Below are 21,791 nucleotides of genomic sequence, written 5' to 3'. Positions count from 1 at the left end.
TGTTCATGTATAGACATGTGGTGTTATTAATTGAGAAAAAATTATACATGTTATCTATGATTTAATTAATTCTTTCTTCAGTTACTCTTATGAATGTTAATCCTATTTTATTTTACAAGCAGCTCACAAATAGTGTTTTGAGCTAGGTAACTTGGTCCGAGCTCGAGATTTAGCTTACCTAAGTTTTTTTTGAAAAAACTTAACGTGTGTGAAGTTGGTCTCAGTTACAACCCTAAGTATATTCTTAAGTATAATTATAACTCATTTAATTGTAATTTCTAACTTAGGTAGTTCGTTTATTATAAAATATTGACGGATTTTATTTAATTACAGATTTTAATGTACAGAATACATAGTTTCAATTTTATGTGGCTACTAAATAGTGTGGGAAACCCCAAGAGGAAAGAGAAAGAGCGTAATAGGAAAATAGTAAATGGAATATAAAGGGATCGGTGAAAGAACAAAAGGATGCAATATAAGTTGATATTAGGAGAAGTTGTGTGCCTGACTTCGTATGTTGAAGTTGCTTAAGGAGTCGATTTTAAGTTATGAACTGATGTAGGAATTTTTATTTTAACTCATCGGAACAAAACATATATGGGACTACGTAAAACATATTTGGTAGAAGTAATATAGTATGGGACGGAACATTACATGTGAGACGTCTTTTTTCAGCGTTAGAACACCATGTAATGTGTAGTCGCCATAATACAATGATAAGCTACTGAACCATGTCTAGATTCCTGGAAACCAAGGATGTCTTGAATAGATTGTTCGGCGACAACATTCTAAAGCAGGTATGCCTACATCTGTTTGTTTCACTATTTTTATTAATATAAATATGATTCTTTGCTCATGCCTGAAGTTGAGTAGATCAACCTTGGTCTTTACTTGTGCCGGTCTCTTGAGGTTACTCTTAAAAGTATTTTTCCCACTGTAGCTTGTGTTTGGTTGCGTATTGATTTCCACATCAATCCCTGTAACCTTGAATTTTTTCAGAAGTATGCTCTGTGTTCTTGTAAAGCTTCCTCATTTAGTCCATATGTTGCTACAATGCCTTAGCATAATTTACATTCTACAAGTAAATAATGTAGGTTGTATTAATTCCCGTTTCTATGTGGGAAAGAATTTTGAATTTTCAGTCGCCTTCCTTCGGTTCCTGTATTATAAAAACTAATTTTTTTGAAAGAAATTGTTCCCATAAATTCTACAGCTCTCTTTTAGGTATGATTCAGTTGCAAAATCTGAGTTCGGCTAAATTTCTTTTGTACAAGTCTGCTTTGACCTGCAAAACATCTCAAGACTGCCCTTTAAGAAACCTTCAAAAGATAGCACAGATTCAATCCGACTATCCTAGTGATTGCCTGTGCAGTTCCCTGCTCGGAGACTCAATTTTGGGAACCATTTGCGCGTCAATGGTGTTAGCTCATTAAACTATCCAAGGTATAGTGAGTTGAAGGAAACTTGTACGGTCTTATTGTTAGTGTGTCGGTCAATATTTGGTATGATGACTCTAATGAAGAGAGACTTAGGTAGATTTCTGCAGCATATTGCCACTTCAGTTCACGCTCACTGTCTCATTGGTCCGAAACTCCAACTTATAATAATTGGGAAGAATGTCACCTGTACTTGTACTCAAACCAGCATGATTGTATATGCCTATCAGGTATGAATGTCTATCAGGGATTCGTCCATAGAGATCAATCAGGTATGAATTATGCCTTACATTATTATCTGCAAATCTATCTATCTCCATATATTACTGAATCCTCCATCATTAATGTGGCAACAATGGTTTATCTATCAGGCGGTTGTCCATAGTATGGACTCCATACAGACAGATCAATCAGCTATGCAGGTATTGCGTTGTCAACTGCAAATCTATATCTTTCACCATATTACTGATTCCTCCATATTGACATGGCCATCAAAATCTATATAGGGCACAGGCACACACTTGTTGAAATAGGTGATTTTTACTTATTTTTGCATTGTTATAGTACAGTTTAATTTACTTTTCTCTGCAATGTTTAAAGTATGGTACTATAGTTCTAGACTTGTAGTTACTTTTTTTTGGCAATATTGTTGTAGTGTTACTTCAGATTTTAAACTTGCAGTTTTGTCCTCTATATCTACTCTTATTGCTGGGAAATATGAGGGTTATTGTGAATTAGGACTAGAAGGGGTTTAGCAGAAATTTTGATTGGTCATCTTACTTGATGCAAAGTATTGATGCTTGGATTTTTCATCTCGGTGTAGGGAGTGATGATTTGCAGAGTTGCTGGCTTTCCACTCTTGGATTTCTTTAGATGAGAAGAGCAATAAATGGGGAGGTGAGTTTGGTGCTCGGATATAGTTTGAATTTGTTGTTATATAATAGAATGGAAGAAAATTTACTTTGTAGGTGCTTTATTTGTTGCAATATAGGCTGTGATTAAGGATGACATTAATTGTTTGATCATATGATGATAGAAATGATATTATGTATGTACATAACACGCAAATCAGTAAGCATATGGAGACTTTACTAGTAAACGTTCTTGATAACTTGTAAATATGACTCAGTGTCAGCGAGTAGATTACGATTATATTCCAGTGCAAGAATTAGAGATTTGGGATTGGCAAGAATTTAATAGTTTGTCCTTTTACTTTTAAGTCGATCAATACGTGATCCATTACTGTCTGTTTTTTTACCAGGACCAAGTCCAATGGTGTTGCTAAAATACGTATAGCTATTGCTATATTTTGAAATTAAAAAGTGGATTTTGATGTTGAAATAGAACTTGTGCTCCAGGATAGTTTTAAACTGACACCAAACATTTCCAAATAAAGCCATATTTCAACTATCTATCTTTAAACACACAATATTGTTTGTCACCAAATATCCATTTCTCTCCATCTACCCACTATCTACCCACTTGCATTCTTATGTGGCAATTATAATAACATTTATAGTTGGTTTTATATTTAGTACCGGCTATCTAAGTTACTCCAACTCGGGTGCGAAGAGTCGGATACGACACATATCCGAGTGTCGGATTCGTTTTTCTGAAAAATTTAGGACACAGGGACACCGTCCAAATTTTGGACACGGGTATGGGGACACGGTATTTTTTAATTTAAAAATATATATATATATATATATGTATAAATATATAAATTAAGTAAAATATTAATTAATTTTGTGAATTAATAAAATATATAGCGTGTTGGCTTATTAAAATTTGAATAGGAGAAGTAACTTGTCCGTGTTTGTCATTTTTTAAAGATAGGCATCCAGCTGGCTCAGTGCTTTTAAAAAAATAGTAATACAAATAAATGAATGTAGACAACATTCTGTCCAGGTTCATTTTTTTTATTAGTGCTGTATATACATACATATCTGCCTACATCACGTGACACCACGTGAAACCAAAAACATTTTTGACTTTGTCTCCTCCCTTCTCCTTTATCTACATCGACTTTTTCTTCTCCTTTTTCCACCGACGATCCGCTCAATTTTCCGTTTCTATTTCATCAGATCTGATGAAACTAATATGTGCAAACATGTATACAGGGAGCTTTTTACCACTGATAAACACACAACTTTCTCCAGCTACCTGCAAATTTTTTCCGGGGAAGAAGGATCCAATTTCACACACACGAATCCGACGCGTATCCCGTGTCGTGTCCCGTGTCGTGTCGTATCGACACGGGTACGGCCGCCTATTCCGGCGAATCGGAGTAACTATGGTTGCTATTTTGCATCCATGTTCAGTGCTCCATTGGAGTATGGTTTTTATGGATGCAAAGTAGTGAAATGCATCATTGGTATTAAATATAGCACCAAATATAAATGTTGCTATAATTGACTCATAAGCATGCAAGTCGGCTAATGATTTTTTTTTTACAAATATGACTTATAGCTTTACAAATGTCTCCTAAATTCTCGGGTGAGCGATGATCGAACCCAGGACCTGAGACGACAGAGGATAAACTCTCAATCACTTGAGTTATCCAACCGTGCTAAGGCAAATGAATTAATAAAGTAATAATGACAAACATATTTGGCATTTTGAGGTTAGATAATTGAAATATAGCCTTTTTTGGTTATGTTTGGTGCCATTTTAAATATATAAATTGGAGCACAAGTTCTATTATAACATCAAAATTCACTTTTTGGTTTCAAAATATAGCAATAGGCTATACATATTTTAGCACCATAATTGGATTTGCTTTAACTCTCTATTGCAAACTTTTCCAATACCTGTATACAAGTTTGTTAGTACAATAATTTTGTTTTTTGCCTTATCTTCTTCTGGCTTCTGGCTTAAACACTTTATGCTTGTTCAGATTTGAAATTGTCGTCTTTTTTTGCATTATTTCGAAATTCTTTTGGGCTACAACTGGTTCACTATACCCATACAAGAGATCTTTGGTTTCAAGTAATTTTTAATATCAACATATAATAACTTATATATTAATAACTTTTTAATATAAAATAATTTGTTCTTTTTCCAAATATTTAGCCTCATGCTTTGCACGAGCCAAACGTATTCATATACAGTTTAAATAAAAAATAAAACACGTTGGGTGGCTGAGACTAGTTGATGAACATTTTGATTGGTAAAGGATTTGAAAAGGTGTTAAGTTGGGGATCACTCTACAACAATTTAATGTTCCCTTACACCACTGAACTCAGACTAGGGATTAAAGTTTACTGTGTTTATGACATCTTCGTAGTAATTTGAGCATGTATCTTGTAAAGTTTGGTTTGAGGATGACTAGATATATTCAGCTGATATAAGTTTGCTAATTAAATAATAAGCACACTTAACAAAAGCGAAGGGCACAAACTTGCTCGGGCTTATGCACATGGGGAAAGGGGCGGAGGCAGCCAATCTGGTTTGACCTAGTTTCTTAAATTTTTTATATTACGTTGTAACAAATCCTTTTCAAGAAAAAATAAAAATATTGTCGTAAAAAAATTAAAATATAATTCAGTTTTTAGTACTGTCACATACCCTTTAATTCACTATTTATTCAAGTGCCTTGATGAATTTTTTCTGCATTTGCCACTGCAAACTTTCACTGATACTAATAAATGTAACTGAAGGTAAGTGTTGAATAAGTGATGCGGAGCATAGTATAATTAAATTAGTTGCTAATTGCTTTATTATTTTGATTTAAGGGTCAAGTATGTTTTGTTATTAATAATTATATTATATAGTTAGAAACATCCAGATTATGCTACTAAAGTAATTAAAGTATTTGTTTCCTTTAATTAGTTATGGTAGTAGATACAGATAAGCTTTTAATTTTCTCTTTATTAGGTTATTACTTGGTAGTAGGTAATCTATATAAACTCTTGTAATATTTTATTAGGGGACACAGGTGAATATTTGAATTGATCACTGTTCCATAAACGGAGGAGTTATATGTGACTTCACTAGTTCTTTGCAGAGATGGTTATTTATCCTTGTTTCGTATCCTTCTACATTAGTTCAAGATATAATTTTAAATATTGAGATGTATTCCCTTATAATTTCTACTAAGATCTTGGTATGCTTTGTTCATGGTAGAAAAAGTTATGTGAACCAGTCTTGCTCTTTACTCTAGCTAATGTTTATCCCATTAGCTTGCTTGTAAAAAACTTGTTGATCCTTGTTCATTCATAAATCAAGATCTCTGTGATTGCATATGCTGCTCTTGGAGATCTGGAGACATCTTTCGATACAGATGTTAAGGTTATGAATCCAACCAAGGTGTTTTGCTTTCAAATCTTTATCTTCAGTGGTCCAGCTTGTTACATACTGAATCATAAACCTATTTCCTTTTCTACGAGGGAAAGGGATTTGTGATTCTGAAGTTTTATCCATCATTCCTTTATATGGAGTCCAGATTATATAATGAAGTAACTGTCTTAATATTCCTTCAACTCCTGTTCTTGTGATTGGTTTCCGTACAAAATCAGAGGTTACTTTGAAGTAAGTCAAGTAACTCGTGAATGGAGATCTACCTTCAATGAGAGCTTCTAATCTTGTATTGTATCCCGTGCACCGCCTCTTCTAATGTTCCAACACATAAAGAAATATTCCATTTGCATAAATTAACTGAGCATTGACAACATTGTCTGCTCCAAGGCCATATTTCCTCATCAAATGACCATATGCACCCCCCACAATGTGCCCTCCAATCCTTGCAAAGGCCAGCTGGGTAGCCATATATTTTAGACGCGGCGATTATATAGTAGACTTTACTGGTGGTTGTACCAGCTTCAGTCCAAGAAGAATTGTCTACATATCGACTATGATAGATTTGAGTCTTGATAGGTCAAGAACAAGAAAGGTTGCCTTGTTTTTAAGATATGCCTTCATGGTCATGGTCTCCACTCCATATTCGTAGCCGGATTTCAAGCGCGTTTAAGAAAATTATAGAGGTTTGATGTGTGATATTTTCAGTGATAAGAAAATAAGCCGAAGTTTCGAAATAGAAGGTAGAGTGAACCTACAGTTTTGTGCTGTAGAAGCCAGAATGGATGTATGTAAATGCAGAGTTATCGGCTGTGTAAAATGTTGGGGACAATGGAATATAGGCATTTGAATTTTTTGATATACACTGATAGGAACTTTCTTGAATAGTTGGAGTTGAAGCGCTCTTAAAATTGAGACTAAGAACAGGATAGCAAGAATTGGAATGGTGAAAGATTGAAAATGCCATTTTAAGTTTCCTATATTGGTTGATGTCTCACGAACTGCTCTTATATATACAAGGTTTGTGAAATCTTGATGACTTTCTCTCTTTGTGAAATGTTTTGCAAATTGTAGTACAAAAAATCTTTAGATGTTAGCGCAAGGATGTAGTGAAGAGTCTGTTTTTATCATTATACTATTTAGTCCGGTAATAGTTGACTTTGAAATTTAAAAGCAGTAAACCTATTATTTACTTTACTACTTACTCTGCATAGTTTATGTTCAGCCTTGGTCTTTGGCTAATGATGCATAGGTTATCTTCAGCTTTAGCTTACTCTAATAGTCATTGACTTCTATAATTATAGATTATAAGATTATATATACTGTTTTTAACTTTGTAACATCCCATGCCTAGTAGAGCCTTTTTGCCTACCCAAATTGCGACTGTTTGGATATTTGTATGCAAAGTTTATGAGCCTATTTAGTCTTCAATTGTTTCTCAAGTTTTTATTCTTTTGTTGTATTTATATACGGTTTATACTTCCTACCAATTTTTTGTCCCTTGTGTTGTTGGGGTGTTGAGTGCAGATACATTTACTTGTTACTTCTCCTCTGGTTTAAAAGTGATATTTTTTCCTCTGCAACCGGATTTACTTCATTATTATGATATTCTTTTCGGCAGTGCAAACAGGTTGACTTACTATAAATGTGCAGTCCTATATGCAAGTTATTGACCAATCTTAGAACTGTCAAAGTTGAGAAATTTGTTTTCAACATGAACGATCGTCACATTCTAGGAGAGAATCATGAAGTTCATTCTTTACTTCTTGTTTAGGTGAGGAGATACGAGGACTAAATCTGAGTAAGAAATGATAATGTCATAGTGACAAACCTTTGACTATATTTAGCGGAGTATATTCTTAGTTATATCTCCGTGTTACCAATGATGTTTTCTATAACGGTTGGTTATATATCATAGTGAAAAACCTTTGAAGATTTTGATATTTGTTTTATTATTATTTATATTTTGTTATATTGCATGATCCTTGTAGAATGAAATAAATAATATAAATGTTTAGCTACAGTATGTTGTTGATAGGATTCCGACATGAACTGTTAGAGTAGGCTAAATAATAGATAATACAAATGTTTAACTGTAAGGGGTTCGGACCTTGAACCTATAGGAATAGAGAATATTGTTCTCAATTATCCGGCTTAAAATCTAATATATTTAACCGACATCAATCAACCGACTAAATATCCATGTCCCGTTTCAAATAGTATATTATAGATAATAATGATTTTGTAAATTATAGAGAATCCAAAAGTTTTTTTGTTCCAATGACATTCTCTATAATAATGATCAGTTATAATTTAAGATATTAGGTGGAACTTGATTATTATAATGTGGACTTCAAATGTAGATCCAGGAATTATGTTATTACACATCATTGGTTAAAATTCTACATGACTTTTCTGCTGCTATTAGGTTTCACTACAAACTCTATCACTTTAAAAACTCTACTTTTGAGTTGGAGATCATTATATATACTAGTACAATTCACCCGAATCACCAATCTATAATCTGTAGGATAAACTAGTTTCAAACGCACACATGTACACAGTACACTTGATGGAAATGGAACAAGTAAAGCAAGGAAATAAACATGTGTACACACTCCTTTAAATATAACAATGGGAAGATAGTTGAGTACTTTAGTGTAACAATCAAAGCCAGTATAACTAGTATAGTAGTACTAGTATTTTCTTTCTGATAACGGTGGGATGCTCTGCTCATGCCTAAAGAAGTTATCTGGATCAACCTTGGTATTTACTTTGAACCAATCTTTTCAAATTTTCTTTAAAATATTTCTTACCCCATACACTTGCTCCACAAAACTTGTGTTCCTATATTTGTTCATTACCTAAATCAAGATCTCTATAAATTTACATATGCAGATCTTACTCTTGGGGACTTTGAAACATAAGTTGCCATGTATTTGTACACATCTCGAATCCAATTAATGTGGTTTGTTGACGATTTCTTATTTGTATCATTGCAGGCTGTTAGGTACTGAATACTATATATGTAGTCTTTTCTGTGAGGGAAAGGGATTTTGGATTCAGAAATCTTGCTCATGATTCCGCCGTAAGGACTGAATATCACGACGGGAAAACTCTTTTAGAAGCCTTGCGAATAGTCCTTCGAGAGCAGTTTCAGGTATGAGCTCTTTGACAAAATCGGATTTGGCTATAAAGTAATACTTGAACAAAGGCTTTGCTTGTAGTAATACACTTCAGTTGGAGTTGTTCTCGGACATCCGGCAAGATAAAGCACTGATTCTAACCAGCTCATCGCAATGCAGCCTTTCTTCTTCAATCCCAGTTCGGTAAAATAGTCTGACATAATATTGAATAGTTCTTCAGTTTTTCCAACAGGGCTTGATAAGAGCTTGTTACAGTCTTGATATTTTTACCATTTTGGTTTACAGCAGTTGTTTGCACAGTGACATGGAAGAGATCTTCATCAATCTTATGTGCAATCTTTTGCCATTTATGGAGGATTATTATCCCCGTCTTGTTCCAAGGTCTTAGAAACTGTAAAAATGGTGACAATTGATGGAACACGAGCAAGTTTAATTTTCCATGAATTTCTAATTCCCTAAATTCCTCCAGCACTTCAGCTAATAGCTGAAAAAAGATCTTCTCCCATGGATTGCCTGTCAAGAATATTTCCATTCGAGTCAACAATTTTAGCATCAACAACATTATCTGCCCCTAGTCCATACGCATTTTAACTTTTTCAAAGTAGTTAATCAAAGATGGTCATTTTTCCTTTACCTTTCATTCTAATAGGATGGGTCATAGTAATTTATCTGTATGTAGTAAATACAATTATCTTTGAAACTTGGATTGAAATAGAGACTAAAATTCAGGTACCCATCATGGAAACTAGGCTGGTCAAATACATATGGTGTGGTCTCCGGGGTTGGTAAAATCAAACATGACTCGAACCCTACACGGACCCAACCCGTAAAAGTACGAATTAGAGTTAGGGTTTTTGACTTTGGGTTCAGGTTTGGTAAAAATTTATCAAAAAAATGGATCTTTTCGGGTTAGACCCGAAATACTCGAACCTAACATGTTTATTTAAATTATATATATATATATAATGGTTTTTATTTATAAAACATTTGTAATATTTTGTTTTACTACATTTCAATTATTAAGTTAATGCCTCACATTTTATTTTTGTAATGTCGCAAATTAAACTTTTTTTATTTTTTCATTGATTTATTCTATCGGATTATTTTGGGACAAACAGGTTAGTTTCGATTTACTCGAGTACCTTTTAGGTCGGGTTCGTGTCACAATTTTGGAACCCTTTTCGGGTCGGTCGGGTCGGGGGTCAGATTAAGATTCATTACGAAATCAATATGAACTTTGTCACATTCAATCCGACAAAAATCGGGTATGAACTATATAAAATTACATTCTCTCTTTGCAAAAAAAATTATAAAATTATATACTTAGAATTTTTATATGTAATTTAGGTTAAATACACAATCAAATAAATTAACTTCTTATATGCTTCATTATTCTAATTTGTGAAATATATTTTAAAAATATACATATATTTATATAGTTCTCAAAATTGCACCATCAAAATATCAAGAATTAATCCGATATAAATCTGATTTGATAAATTTAAATAAATATGAACATGAATGCATTGAAATCATATGTAAAGGAAACGAAACAAACCCTACAAGGCGCTAGGGCTATCACTAGGCCCTTTATTACCGTAGGTGTAAAATGTTAACCCAGATCCTGATGTGATGCGCAGGACATGATACTTATTAAAAAGAAGAATATGTACGTTCATTTCACAGTTGATGCATGCGTTAAAATTTAATACAGTATACAGCAGTTGCCAATCCATTAGGATGTAAAAAATATGAAGGCAGGCATTGAATAGTGTCACCAACCTCACACAACACACACTAACTAACTCATCAATTTCTATCAAGCATCCCAGCATAGAGTATCTTGGTTTCTTTTGAAGCAACACTACCTGAAATCAAAACCCTCTTCCTCCTCTAACCAAAAATATCTTACAGGTATGTTCTTGGTCCTGTTGTCCATCTCTGCAGTATTATTACAAATATGCTACTGCATTATAGTCTCTCTCTCTCTTTTTTTTTGTGTGTGTGTGTGTCTTTCTAGCTCCTGTTTCACTGTTCTTCTTACTTGCAGCTTCAGGTTCATCTTGCAGAGCCATTAACAAGCATCATACTACCATCTACAAACAGTGAGTCAACTCAACTCAGTGATTTTGTAATTTTCTTGTACTGATTTCAACCCTATCTTTTGTTTTGTTCTCTATAATTCTATTTTTTTATTCATGACTTGTATTTTTTTTTCTTTTTTTTTATTATTAGTATCTGTGTAGCTTGATTTCTTACAACTTAGAACAAGTAGACTACTGATCTGTCTATAGTTTTATATTTGACTACACTGCTTATATTCTTGTTTTGGTGCACAAACTGACTTTTGAGTTTTGAGTTGGCAAATTATCACCTTAATACCTGATTTTTATCATATTTTGTAAATTTACCATTCAACTTTTGTAAACTTACAGATCAGCCCATTAAGAATTCCCCTAAATGACATTTTGTAAAGCTAGTAGTTAGTTATGTTGTTTTTGCTAGAGACCAGGGTTAGTAATGATCCATTACTGTCTCCTTTCTGTTATTGCACTACCACCAGGCAGTTAAAGTTGAAAATACACATATGAAATGAGGATACTGTTTCATACAACCAGACTTTCTACAGAGTTTATGCACGGGTTTTGCACATCAGACCCGACTATGATATACCTGGGATGATTTGTTCATTTCCTAAATTTCCCTGCACCATCCAGTATGTTCACTTTGACCAAACCATTCAGAATTTTCCTAAAAATTTTAAACGTGCCAAACTTCAATTTAACCTACATTACCATCGTTTGGAATCCTAGTACCTGCTTATAGTTGAGAAATGCATCTCTTGGGACTTGGACTGAAGCTTTTATGAATATTTAATTAGAACCTGTTATCTCGCTGGTATCTTTCTCTCTGAGAATTCTCTTTCCTGTCTGTTCATGAAAACGTAATCTAATTAGGATGAGTGTGCCCGACCCAAGAAATCCGTTTTTTTTCTTCTTTTGCCAAGGAATTATGCTAAATTCATTACAGTAAGGATCAAATCATTACCAATGTTACCTAAATCTGACACTGATTTTATTTTTCTCAAGCCCATCTTTGGAAATCAGACAAGCTACAGTACTCAAGAAAAACATTTTGACAATAAAAGCATCGCAAACTTTATTTTACTGTAATACATACCTAAAATTCATGAACCATATTTAAATATTTAACTAAAATAGAAATTCCACAAGTTTTTTTGTGATTGTAGAATATGGAGTTTCAGTGGTAATGGGGTATGAAGTATTGACCTGATTGTAGATTAAGTTGCTATATTTTGTTGGACTGCAATCACTTTCTTAATTAGTATCTGCTTGAAAGGACTATATATAATCACTTGATTACCTTTAATCTCTACTCATTTTGTCAATATTCATCTTATGAACCATGAACGAGTTTCGATTACTTAAAGAAAGTTCTTAATCACATTCTCACGAAGTACATTGCAATTCCATTTACATAAAATATAAGATTGGTAGATGTGTTGTACGCGAGAAAATAACTTTCGTAAGGTGAGAATATGATAGAAAATCAAAGAACAGAGATACTAGTTTAGAGTTTTTTTATAAATATCAGTAAACTTTGTCGAAGGGGTGAGTTTTATTTAAGGTATGCTCAAACAGTACACAATGCTCTGCATATTTTCAACCCTGTACGGAACCAACTTCATAAGCAGCTCATGTCTTTGCGCACTTGATACTTAATATACAATGCACTTCTATGACATACCTCTGCTTAACGAGGTGTCTTGGCATACCTGGGATGATTTGCTCATTCCTAAATCACCCTGGACCATCCAGTATGTTCACTTTCACCAACCCATTCATAATTTCCCTAAAAGACATCTAAATAGGCCAAACTTCAATTTAACCTACATTACCATTGTTAGCAATGCTAATACCTACATAGAGTTGAGAATGCATCACTAGGGACTTGAATGAAGCTTTTATGACTATTTATTTAGGACTTGTTATCTTTCTGGTATCATTCTCTCTGAGAATCCTCTTTTCTTTCAGTTTATGGAAACAGGATTTATATAAGTAGCCTATAGTGGAGGAGTGTGGCCGACCCAAGAATTCCGCTTTTTAATTCTTCTTTCGGCAAGTAATTCCGCTAAATTTTACAATAAGGATTATATCATAACCATGTTTCCTTAATCTAACACCGGTTTTATTATTTTCTCAAGCCCATCTTTGGAAATCAGATAAGTTACAGTCAAGAACAACAGTTTGACAATAAAAGTATCATAAACTTTGAGGACTTGCATACATACCTAAAATTCATGAACCATATTTAAATATCTAACTTAAAATATAAAATTTCAATAGAAATTCCACAAGTTTTATGTGATTGTAGAATATAGAGTTTCAGTGTAACGGAGTATCAAGTCTTGACTTGATTGTTGATTAAATTGCTGTATTTTTGTTGGGACAACAATCAGTTGCTTAATTAGTATCTGCCTGGAAGGACTATATATAATCACTTTTTAATCTTTACTTATTTTCTCAGTATTCATCTTATGAACCATGAATGAGTTTAATCACTTGAAGAAAGTTCTTAATCACATTCTCACTAGGTAGATTATAATTCTATTTACATAAACTGTAAGATTGGTCGACGTGTTATACACGATAAAATAACTTACATAAGGTTATAATATGATAGAAATCGGAGAACAGAGATAATAGTCTAGAAATTTTAATAAAATATCAGTAAATCGCCATTTGTAATTAGTGTCAAGTGGAGGATTTAGATTTAAGGTATGCTCAAACAGTACACAATGTTCTCCATATTATCGACCACATATATAACCAACTTCATAAGCAACTCATGTCTTTGCACACGATACAAAATATACTTCGTGCCTGTAGTCTTCTATGCACATTATATGTTCATATTGTTATTAATTATCACCACATCCCAAATATTTGATTTTTAGAATTTTGATCACATGAGATATTATACAAACTATATTTTGGTATATCTTTGATTCTAAATAACAATTTCTTCTTTTCCTGCAGTTGAGCTGATGATCTCTTTATCTGGTTCAGATATGCCGGGGAAATCAAACAGCTTTTTCAAGATTATACTCACTGATGTTGGCTCCCATAATAAACTTGTAAGAAGTTATTTAAACTCTTGGAGCTTGAACACTGGTTACATATCTGTATTTGCATGATCTGTTTCCTCCTCGTGTAAATGTTAATGCAACGCATGATATATTTCAAATTTTATCCCTTGCAGCTATTTCCTAAAAAGTTTGTAACAATTTTTGGAAAGAACCTAAAGGATAGTGTATCCTTGACTACACCAAGTGGTTCACAATGGTTAGTTGAGTTAAAAAGACACAAAGGGGAGGTTTGGCTGCAAAATGGTTGGCCAGAATTCGCAAAATTTTATTCAATATGTTTTGGTTATCTGCTAGTATTTAAATACAATGGAGATTCCAATTTTCGAGTATCTATATTTGAACCAAGTGCACTGGAGATAGATTATCCAGTCAACTTTGTTAAATCAACTCCAGAGAAGAAAAGAGTTCTTGAGATTGATGATTTTAGCAGTTCTGAGTCTTCTGACAATGTACTCAGGCCTTGTAAGAAGACAAGGACTAAAGCTCCTAGTTCAAAAGCATCCTCAAAACCGAGACAAGAGAAAGGTATATATCTTCTGTGAGTGGTGTCTTTTTATTATGTACACAATGAAAATTTAAATATACAGTTAGCTAGAAAATGAAAAAACTGACATATACAGATGTTGGTTTTACAGAAAAAACGGGAAATGAAGTAGCCAAATATAGAGCACTTGCTTTGGCTAATGCTTTTCAATCAAAGAACCCGTTCTTCATTCACGTGATGAAAGAATCACATCTTGTAGGCGGAGGATGGCCTAATGTGGTAAGTTGCAAAAATGTACATATTTGAATCTTCAACTGAGTAGCCTCACTGAAAGTAAAAAGTATGCAAATTGTTTTGAAATTTACAAATTGCTTTAAGATATGTATTCTAAATTTAAGTTGTCATATATTGAAGTATTCAAGTTTAAAAACTCTTGGAAACTATCCTCTCTTTTTTTCAGTACATACCGAAGAACTTCAAAGAAGCTCATAAAAACTGGAAGACCAATGACCAACTTATCCTACACTTTGCAGAAGAATCTTGGGTTGTTTATTGTAATTTAAATATAAAATGTGGTCAGTGTAGAATTAGTCGTGGATGGACTATATTTGCACGAGATAATTCCCTCAGCGTAGGTGATGTTTGTGTCTTCGAGCTCATCAACCTCTCTAAAAAATGGTTTCAGGTCATCATACATCGAGCTGCAAATGATGCAAACGGTTAGTTAAATTTTTATACATTATACGTTATTTGTAATCTGAGTACTTGGGGTTCCATCACTTTTTTGTTGTGTATATTACCATTTGCTTCTTCCCTTAAGGATCATCTTAGTGAATCTGTTAATAGTTGTGTTTTTTCTCCTGATTCATTATTTAATGATCATTTTCTTTTTCAGATGCAGAAATTGAAAAACTGCCCAGAAGTGAAGTTGACAAAGCTAGAGTGCTTGAATCAGTCAAGGCCTTCAAACCAAAACACCCCAACTTCACTGTGGAAGTTAAATACTCTTATTTGTATGGTGGATCAATAGTAAGGATTTCAACTATTCTAAGCTGTTTTTGAATAGGAATTATGTTGCTTTTCCTTGTCCATTAATTATTTTGTAATTATGTTTCAAATTTCCATTTTACCTCTGGCCTTTGCAGACTGTGCCGGTGGATTTTATAAGCAGACACATAACCAAGGACAGTTGCAAGGTTAACCTTAAACTTCCAGATGGAGAAGTTTGGAAAGTTAAGTGCTACATTAACAAGAAGTGTGCCAAATTCAGTGCTGGTTGGAAGAATTTTGCAAAAGAAAATAATCTGGCTGTAGGTGACATTTGTGGATTTGAGTTGGTTAAGGAGAGGTTATTTAGGGTTGTCATTTTTCGAGTTAAATCTGGAGTTAAACTTTAATTCCAACAGATGTTCTCCTGGTGGTAACTAGTCTTAGTGATAGTTGTGGCTTCCAATATTTTTCCACTCTTCCTAGCTTCATGAATCAACAATATATGTACTAAGTGAATAGTGATCGTTGTTGGTGTTCATGTTGTTTCTACTGTGTAATTGGATGATGTTGTTTTTGATTGAACCTATCATGCATGAGAACTAATTGTTCAGAATGGATTGGTAAGCGGAAGCTTGAATGATATGAGAATGAGCGACTTGTCTATTTGGTAATTGAATGATATAATGATGAGCACCCCTTCTCTGTATACTTCCTGGTTATAGTTTAGTAATCTGTTTCCCAAATATGTCAGACATGTTATCAAATTCTATTTCAGTGAACACTGAACAGAACTATCATGATAATCATCTGGATCTCTTTGAGCTTCCCTCGGCCACTATGAGTCTCCCACTAAACACGTTCCACAAATCAGCTTCATATCGCATTAGTTCAACCTTGGATCTCAAATTCTCAATATCTGAAGTATATTTATGCATGAGAAGTACATTAAAAAAGGAAAAGGAAAGAAACAAGACTAGGATATTTTTCAAATAATAATTCTTACTAAAACAAACGCCTTACATATTTTTACCAGAAAGTGGAAAAACTCAGCTGGAAACATTCTTGGAATATAATAAACTTCCTTTTACATATTTGGTTTGAAGAATTTCATCAAAGCATGCAACCCCATCAGAGATATTGTGATAGGTGTTTCATACCACCACACCTTTTACGACAACACCTCTGCTTAACAAGGTGTCCAGGCATACCTGGAATTTGAGATATTGTGTTCATGTCTAAATCTCCCTGGACCAGCCACTACCAAATATGTTTACTTTCACCATCCCATTCAAAATTTCCCTAAAATGCATTTTACAATTCACATAGCCCAAACTTCAAATTAAACTACGTTCACTGTTATAGTCAAGAACAACACCATGACAATAAAATTCCCCCTTTGTTGATGCACTCATCAAGTGGAAGCCTAAGTTCAGGTAGTAAACAATGGTGCCAATTATAATATTATCTAGGGAATAAGGAAAATTATATGAAAAATTGATTACATTTACGATCGTTACACAAACTAAAGCTGCAAAAAAAAATTGAAAAGAACAGTTGCAAACCTCATGTTTTTTGACAATTAGCATCCAAGCTGCATTGCCCCTGTCATTTGGCCTGTGCACGTCTAATAGATCAAGCAATCTGCAAAGTAAATCTAAGACCTTTCCGTTTTGTTCTTTCATATGTAAAATGATTTGGCAATAACTTATAAAGTTGTATCTGCACGAGTTTGCAGACTACTAGAAACAGAAACCAACAATACAGAAATTTAGCACAAGTCGGAAGACAAAGCTGAAAGTCACATATAAATTCACGTTATAGATGCATATCATCTATACAATTGTAAGGGATGGTGATAATGTAATATACGAGTTCAAAATATGTATGTGTGACATTCTCAAATGCGTAACACCTTCTAATAATATGTAAGTTCGTAATAGACGCATATATTTGATGTATATTTCTAAGCCTATAATTAGGGAATCAGTATCATCATCTAGCAGATTTGTAGGCATTCAATTATATTATATCCATAATGTGAATAGGCTGGTAACTATTTATACAAATGAATGAATGTGAAGAGGGCAAGGAGCCTATTACATCTTTTATGGTATCAGAGCAAAGTCCTCTAACCTAATTCCTCTCCTTCCACTCTTCTTCTTCTTTTCACCACCAAGATATGACTTCCAAAAACCAACTCCACCCTGCTACAACAGTGTCCAATATAAAGAGTTTTATCCCAATAACCTTAGAAATGGAATCAGGCCAGTACGCTTCCTGGTCTGAGTTGTTTAAAATCCATTGCAGAGCCTTCTTGGTCCATGACCACCTCTCCCCCATGCCTGATACTCCCAAACCAGTCACATCTCCCTCTAACAAAGAATCACAGCCACCCAAACCCGATGATGAGTGGGATCGCCTGGACGCCATTGTCCTCCTTCACACCATTCTCAAACCTAATTCAACTGCGTACGCTGCCTGGATTGCTATACAAAACATCTTTCAAGACAACAAAAGTTCACGTGCCATTCATCTTCTTCACAAGTTCTCTAATACCCGTTGGGATGGATTTCCCAACGTTTCTGCATATTGTCAAGAATTAAAAGTGTTGGCTGACCAACTTGCCAACGTCAATACACCGGTAGATAATGACAGGTTGGTATTGCAACTAATTGCTGGGTTGAACGAGCAATATGAGGGTATAGCCACAATCCTTCAACAACAAGAGCCCCTCCCCTCTTTCTATACCGCCCGTTCGAAATTGGTTCAAGTTGAGAGTCGGAAGGCGGAGCAGGCACTCCACGCCTCTAAAAACGCCGGGACAGCCCTTGCAACAGGTACATCACGACAGCTCCCGTATGATAATCGGCCTGATTTTACTTACGAACGCAGCAGGGGTCGTGGTCGCTTCAGAGGTCGAGGTCGTGGACGTAACTTTGCTGGTCATTGACGATTCTCCTTCTACAACAATCAGGGTCCCTTCTGGCAGCAATCATACCCGCCTTCGCCCTGGATGCAACCTCGAACAGTTCCTCATGCACAACAGGCTCAGCAGTTCAGTTGGCCCAGTCCACCTTGCCCGTACCCCACCACTTCAGCCCGGTCAAATCAGGCCCAACAAAGCACACAAGGTCTACTTGGCTCCCGACCAAATCAGGAATATCAGGCTGCTTACACTCCAACAGATATCGAGCAAGCTCTCTACACCATGTCTCTAAAGCAGTCCGATCCCACTCTCTACATGGACACCGGAGCAACTACCACCATGACAAACGAGCAAGGTGATTTTCATTCCTTCTTTAATAATTGCACTTTACAAAATATTGTCGTTGGTAATGGTGACTCCATACCGGTTCTTGGACAAGGCACAAAATATCTTCCCAAACCCTTCCCACCCTTTGTCCTTAAAAATGTGCTCTACGCCCCTAAATTACTTAAAAATTTAATCTCGGTTCGTAGATTTACAACTGACAACTCTGTGTCCGTTGAATTTGACCCCTTTAGTTTTTTGTGAATAATTACAAGACCCGGACCCCTATCCTCCGGTGCAACAGCAGCGGTGATCTTTACCCTCTCGTGCTCGGGTCAGGCTCATCACAATCCTCGGCCTTTGCTGCTATTTCTTCACAACTCTGGCACCAACGTCTTGGACATCCGGGACAATCTCCTTTGCATTCCTTAAAAAATTCTGGTTCAATTGACTTTAATAAATCTATGAATAATGTTTTCCAATCTTGTGTTCTCGGCAAAAGTATTAGATTACCTTTTTACACTTCTACCTCTTGTACTTCACAACCTTTTGACATCATCCATAGCGATTTATGGACATCTCCCATTGTAAGTTCAGAGGGTCATAGATATTATATTTTGTTTTTGGATGATCTTACCAATTTCTTATGGTCTTTTTCCATCTCAAATAAATCTCAAGTTTTCTCAGTTTTCTCCAACTTTGCACAACACATAAAAACACAATTTGAACGAACAATTAAAACCTTCCAATGACTACTAAAGCGTGATGTCCAGACAGACCGTCGGGATGAAAAGATAATTCTGAGGATGCCAAATGAGAAGGTGAGGAGGTTCAGAAGATGAAAGAAGGTAACGAATTTGTTAATAATGATTACAGTGATCAAGATATGAGCATTATGGTGATTATGGAATACATAAAAGTCGGAAGTAAACAAAGTTTGAAGATTTTATAGTAATCAAGGAGTTTCAAGATATATTTTTGTATGAGTTATCAACGTTTCCTTCGGATATAGAAATTGAGTTCGTGACTGATTTGGCACCTGAAATGAAGCCAGTGTCCAAGGCCCCGCACAGAATGGCGCCAGTTAAAGTGAAGAAGTTAGCAAAGTGAATGCAAGAAATACTAGAAGAAGAAGCGATTAGACCTAGGGTACCCCATAAGGTGCACCGGTATTAAATGTTAATAAGAAATATGGAAGTATGTGATTATGCGTCGACTAGCAAGAGCTCAACAAGTTTACTATCAAGAACAAGTATCTGTTACCTTGACCCAATGATTTGTTTGATCAAACGAAGGAAGCAAAGTACTTTTATAAGACTGATTTAAGATTTGATATTTCACCAATTGAAGACTAAACCTATGAATGTATCAAGGATAATTTTCAGAACTAAGTACTGTTCTCATTTTGTCATCTATATTAACCAATATACTAGCAATATTTGAACTGGATGGACAATACCTTTAAGGAATATCCGAGTAAGCTATAGTTGTGATACTTAAAGTTAATGGAGGAGCATGCAAAGCGATTAATGATGACTGGGAAGTTGGAGAAGAAAGAAGTTGTATGAAATATAGTTCTTAGCAAAGATAGTCAATGGAGAGAAGATCAAAAGAGATTCAGCAGAAGTTAAAATTACTATGAATGAAAAGAGACCAGAAACACCAACAAAAGTAAGAAGTTTTATTATGGGTCGGTTACTATTGGAAATTGGTGCAGGATTTCGTGAAAGTTGCAATATCTTGGACGAAGCTAACCAGGAAAAGCAAGAAGTTTTGTGAAATGGAGAAGGATGAAGGGAAAGTTTTGCGGAGTTAAATGAAAGAATGGTTTCAGCACCTGTTTTATCAATTTAAAAGTATCAAGGAGGTTTGGTAGTTGATAGTGATGCTTCTCCTTAGGGAATAGGATGTGTGTTGATGCAGCACAATAGGGTTATTGTATATGCATCCAGACAACCGAAACCTTATGAGCAGAAGTATCCTACCTATAATTTGGGAATAACAGTAATAATATTCGTTTTGAAAGATTTGGGAAACATAATATGTATGGAGAAAGGTGTAAGATCTATACGGGCTATAAGAGGTTGAAATATATATTCACGAGGAAATGCAAAGATAGAGGAAAGCAATAACGAACATAGAGACTATACCGAAAGAATTTCTATGGAATTTTAGAAGTTGAAATTGGGAATCAGAGTTTATAATCCAAACTGGAGCAAGGATGAATAGTATGACCTTTCAGTCGAAGTTGTTAAGGGAAGATAAGAAGATGTCAAAAGAAGATAACGGATCACGATGTTAGCAGTTGTGAGAGGAAATTCATGCGCCCAGGAGAATGATCATGATATCCCCAGATTCTCCTCCAGCACTTGGACGCTATAAGCAGAAGAATTAAGGAACGAGATCCCATAGGGAATTCACAATATCGAGTATTTAATCTATTGAAGAAATGCCAAGATATATAGAAACTTAAAGAAAAATAGTGATAACCAGATATAAGAAGGGAATTTCAGAACAGATTGGGAAGTGTTAGACATGCCAAAGAATTAAAGTGAAATATTGGAGGCCTAGTAGATAAGGCAGACCCAGGAAGTGGTTTTACAAGAAACAAATCATGAAGTGTATCAATGATTTTAAGGGAGAAAAAGGAATGAAAGTATAAAAGTATGTACTGATTATCGGGAGTCTAACAAAACAATGAATAAGAAGAAGACCCTATAAAGAATTGATTACTTATGAGACCCAATTTAAGAAGTGTGTTATGTATTGAGAATTAACTTAAGATCTGACCTGAAAAAAAATCAGAGATTACGATCAAAGTGAGTTCAGAGCATTGCAAGCTCTGATGATATTATGTGAAATGACAAGTGTATCAAGTGGCTACAAGGAATTAAGGAACGTGGTGTATAAGGAGTACTTGGGTAAGCAAATTGAATTTATTGATAACATCCTCAGTTATTCAAAGAATAAGAAAGCCTGCATGGAATGCCCAAAGATTTTCTCCGAAGATCAGAAGGAA

General features: G+C 34.7%; 2 protein-coding genes and 1 long non-coding RNA gene across 7 annotated transcripts; all 3 read left to right on the top strand.

Moving 5' to 3' along the window:
- The first annotated feature begins 3,288 nt into the window (after positions 1-3,288).
- LOC141671423 (uncharacterized) lies at positions 3,289-9,316 on the top strand. Of its 3 annotated transcripts, XR_012555133.1 has the most exons (3): positions 4,899-6,752; positions 7,354-7,506; positions 8,735-9,316. It is a non-coding gene; the product is annotated as an uncharacterized LOC141671423 (long non-coding RNA). The 3 variants fall into 3 exon arrangements; XR_012555134.1 differs by lacking the exons at positions 4,899-6,752; positions 7,354-7,506 and adding an exon at positions 3,289-4,884; XR_012555132.1 differs by lacking the exon at positions 7,354-7,506.
- Positions 9,317-10,341: 1,025 nt separating this feature from the next.
- On the top strand, positions 10,342-16,171 carry LOC141672593 (B3 domain-containing transcription factor VRN1-like). Of its 3 annotated transcripts, none has more exons than XM_074479231.1 (8): positions 10,342-10,792; positions 10,929-10,983; positions 13,969-14,036; positions 14,162-14,573; positions 14,684-14,811; positions 14,993-15,251; positions 15,428-15,561; positions 15,678-16,171. In XM_074479231.1, exons 3-8 carry the CDS (start codon positions 13,971-13,973, stop codon positions 15,927-15,929), a joined length of 1,251 nt encoding a protein of 416 aa, XP_074335332.1. In that variant the 5' UTR covers positions 10,342-10,792; positions 10,929-10,983; positions 13,969-13,970; the 3' UTR covers positions 15,930-16,171. The 3 variants fall into 3 exon arrangements, with proteins under 3 accessions (XP_074335332.1, XP_074335333.1, XP_074335330.1); XM_074479232.1 differs by having other exon boundaries at positions 13,939-14,036; positions 15,218-15,251; XM_074479229.1 differs by having other exon boundaries at positions 13,939-14,036.
- Positions 16,172-17,776: 1,605 nt separating this feature from the next.
- On the top strand, positions 17,777-18,472 carry LOC141673812 (uncharacterized). Its single transcript, XM_074480548.1, has one exon. The coding sequence runs from the start codon at positions 17,777-17,779 to the stop codon at positions 18,470-18,472; it is 696 nt and encodes a 231-aa protein (XP_074336649.1).
- The last annotated feature ends 3,319 nt before the right edge of the window (positions 18,473-21,791 follow it).

This window comes from Apium graveolens, chromosome 7 (genome assembly GCF_009905375.1).
Source record: "Apium graveolens cultivar Ventura chromosome 7, ASM990537v1, whole genome shotgun sequence".
NCBI classification, from domain to species: Eukaryota; Viridiplantae; Streptophyta; class Magnoliopsida; order Apiales; family Apiaceae; genus Apium; species Apium graveolens.
Note: the sequence above shows the minus strand (reverse complement) of the source record. Positions and strands in the feature narration are given on the sequence as shown.